The 2070-nt window shown below is 34.0% G+C and overlaps 1 protein-coding gene across 1 annotated transcript in view; it reads right to left on the bottom strand.

The window, feature by feature from the left end:
* Window positions 1-866: 866 nt before the first annotated feature.
* Window positions 867-2070, bottom strand: part of LOC110322417 (zinc finger protein 665-like) — a 26578-nt gene continuing 25374 nt past the window's right edge. The window contains 3 exon segments of the mRNA XM_029538685.1: window positions 867-1053; window positions 1055-1181; window positions 1184-2060. Coding sequence (XP_029394545.1) covers window positions 867-1053; window positions 1055-1181; window positions 1184-2060 — 1191 coding nt within the window.

Here is a 2070-nt window from a genome sequence, read left to right as displayed (position 1 = left end):
ACACACACACACACACAAACTCTCAGGAACACTCACGGTTTCCTCTGCTCAACACATACACTCTCCCACACTTGGAATTTATCTAAAGCAATCCAATTTGTTTTTTGGACACATTTCTGTTGGAATTATCAATCAGGAATGGGAAGATATGAATGAAATCAGTCCAGCATAAAATGGACACTAATTACACCAAGGCAATAGTAATAGACAGTTGTCATGTATTTATTGATTATTTTGTGACAAAGATGGATTAAAATTAGAAATTACTGTATTAAAAGATCAAAGACTAAGAACACAATAATCTTCACATAGAATATATCTCACAATTGCCAATAATCTCCCATAGTAAAATATACACATTATGCAACATGTTTGTGTTACGGTAGTTATTAATATTATTCTGGTTTAAGTCCTTACATTTTAGAATATGGTTTCTTTAATGGGTTTAAAAATGAATTCTATACAACTATTAATCAATAATGTCAGATTAATGCTGGGTGAAAGATTTTTTTCATATTTTAGTTTTGAAATAAGTACTTAATATAAATATAGCTGAATTTGTGGTAAAATATTTCTAAATAATATCAAATATACAGTTTCTTTATGGTAATTCTCTGACAACAACTTTTCAACATTGTTTAAATTCTGACAATTATTTTCTCATTTTAAAAAACATTGCCTTATGAATGTTGGGACAGTAGTTTCCTATCAAGTTAGCTTAATGCATGGATGTATGTACTCCAAGCTTTGACGTTGTGTTAAAATATTTGCCATGTCCTTTATATTTGTCATGTTTCTCTCCACTATGCATTGTACTGTGTTTGAAGGCATGATTTCCATGTCAATTATTTTCCACCATCTTTACATTAGTAACATTTTTCTCTAGTATGAATTCCAAGGTGACACAGAAGATTTGAGGACAGGAAAAAGTATTTCCCACATTCACTACTCTTACCAGGCTGTTTTCCAATATGGCATCTTTGATGAACTTGGAAAGTGGAGGGCCAGATAAATGATTTGCCACACATTTCACATTTGTAAGGTTTATCTCTTGTGGATTCTGTAGTGAAAATGAAGACTTGGGGAGTTATTAAATGACACGCTACATTCACTGCATTTTTAAAGTTTATCTATAGTATGGATTCTGTGGTAAGCTTTATGATCTGAGTTTTGTGTAAAGATTTGCCACATTGATTGCATTTCTAAGATCTCTCTCCTCAATGAATTCTTTGGTGAACTTTAAGATCTGTGTTCCCTGAAAAAGATTTGCCACATTCATTACATTTGTAAGATTTCTCTCCTTTATGGATTCTGTAATGAACTTGAAGATGTGAGGATTGTGAAAAAGATTTGCCACATTTATTACATTTGTAAGGCTTCTCCCCTGTGTGGACTCTTTGGTGAACTTTAAGATCTGAGTTCTGTGTAAAAGATTTGCCACATTCATTACATTTGTAAGGCTTCTCTGCTGTATGAACCCTTTGGTGAGTTTTAAGCTGTGAGTTCTGTGTATAAGATTTACCACATTCATTACATTTATAAGGCTTCTCTCCTGTATGGATTCGGTAGTGAACTAGAAGGTTTGATGATAGGCCAAATGATTTGCCACATTCATTACATTTGTAAGGCTTCTCTCCTGTATGGACTCTTTGGTGAACTTTAAGCTTTGAGTTCTGTGTAAAAGATTTGCCACATTCATCACATTTGTAAGGCTTCTCTCCTGTGTGGACTCTTCGGTGAACTTTAAGCTCTGAGTTCTGTGTAAAAGATTTGCCACATTCATTACATTTGTAAGGCTTCTCTCCTGTATGGATTCTGTGGTGAACTTGAAGTTTTGATGATTGGGTAAAAGCTTTTCCACATTCATTACATTTATATGGCTTCTCTCCTGTGTGAACCCTTTGGTGAGTTTTAAGCTGTGAGTTCTGTGTAAAAGATTTGCCACATTCATTACATTTGTAAGGCTTCTCTCCTGTGTGGACTCTTTGGTGAACTTTAAGATCTGAGTTCTGTGTAAAAGATTTGCCACATTCATTACATTTGTAAGGCTTCTCTCCTGTGTGGATTCTG

The sequence above is a fragment of the Mus pahari genome, chromosome 5 (genome assembly GCF_900095145.1).
Source record: "Mus pahari chromosome 5, PAHARI_EIJ_v1.1, whole genome shotgun sequence".
In the NCBI taxonomy this organism is placed as follows: domain Eukaryota; kingdom Metazoa; phylum Chordata; class Mammalia; order Rodentia; family Muridae; genus Mus; species Mus pahari.
Note: the sequence above shows the minus strand (reverse complement) of the source record. Positions and strands in the feature narration are given on the sequence as shown.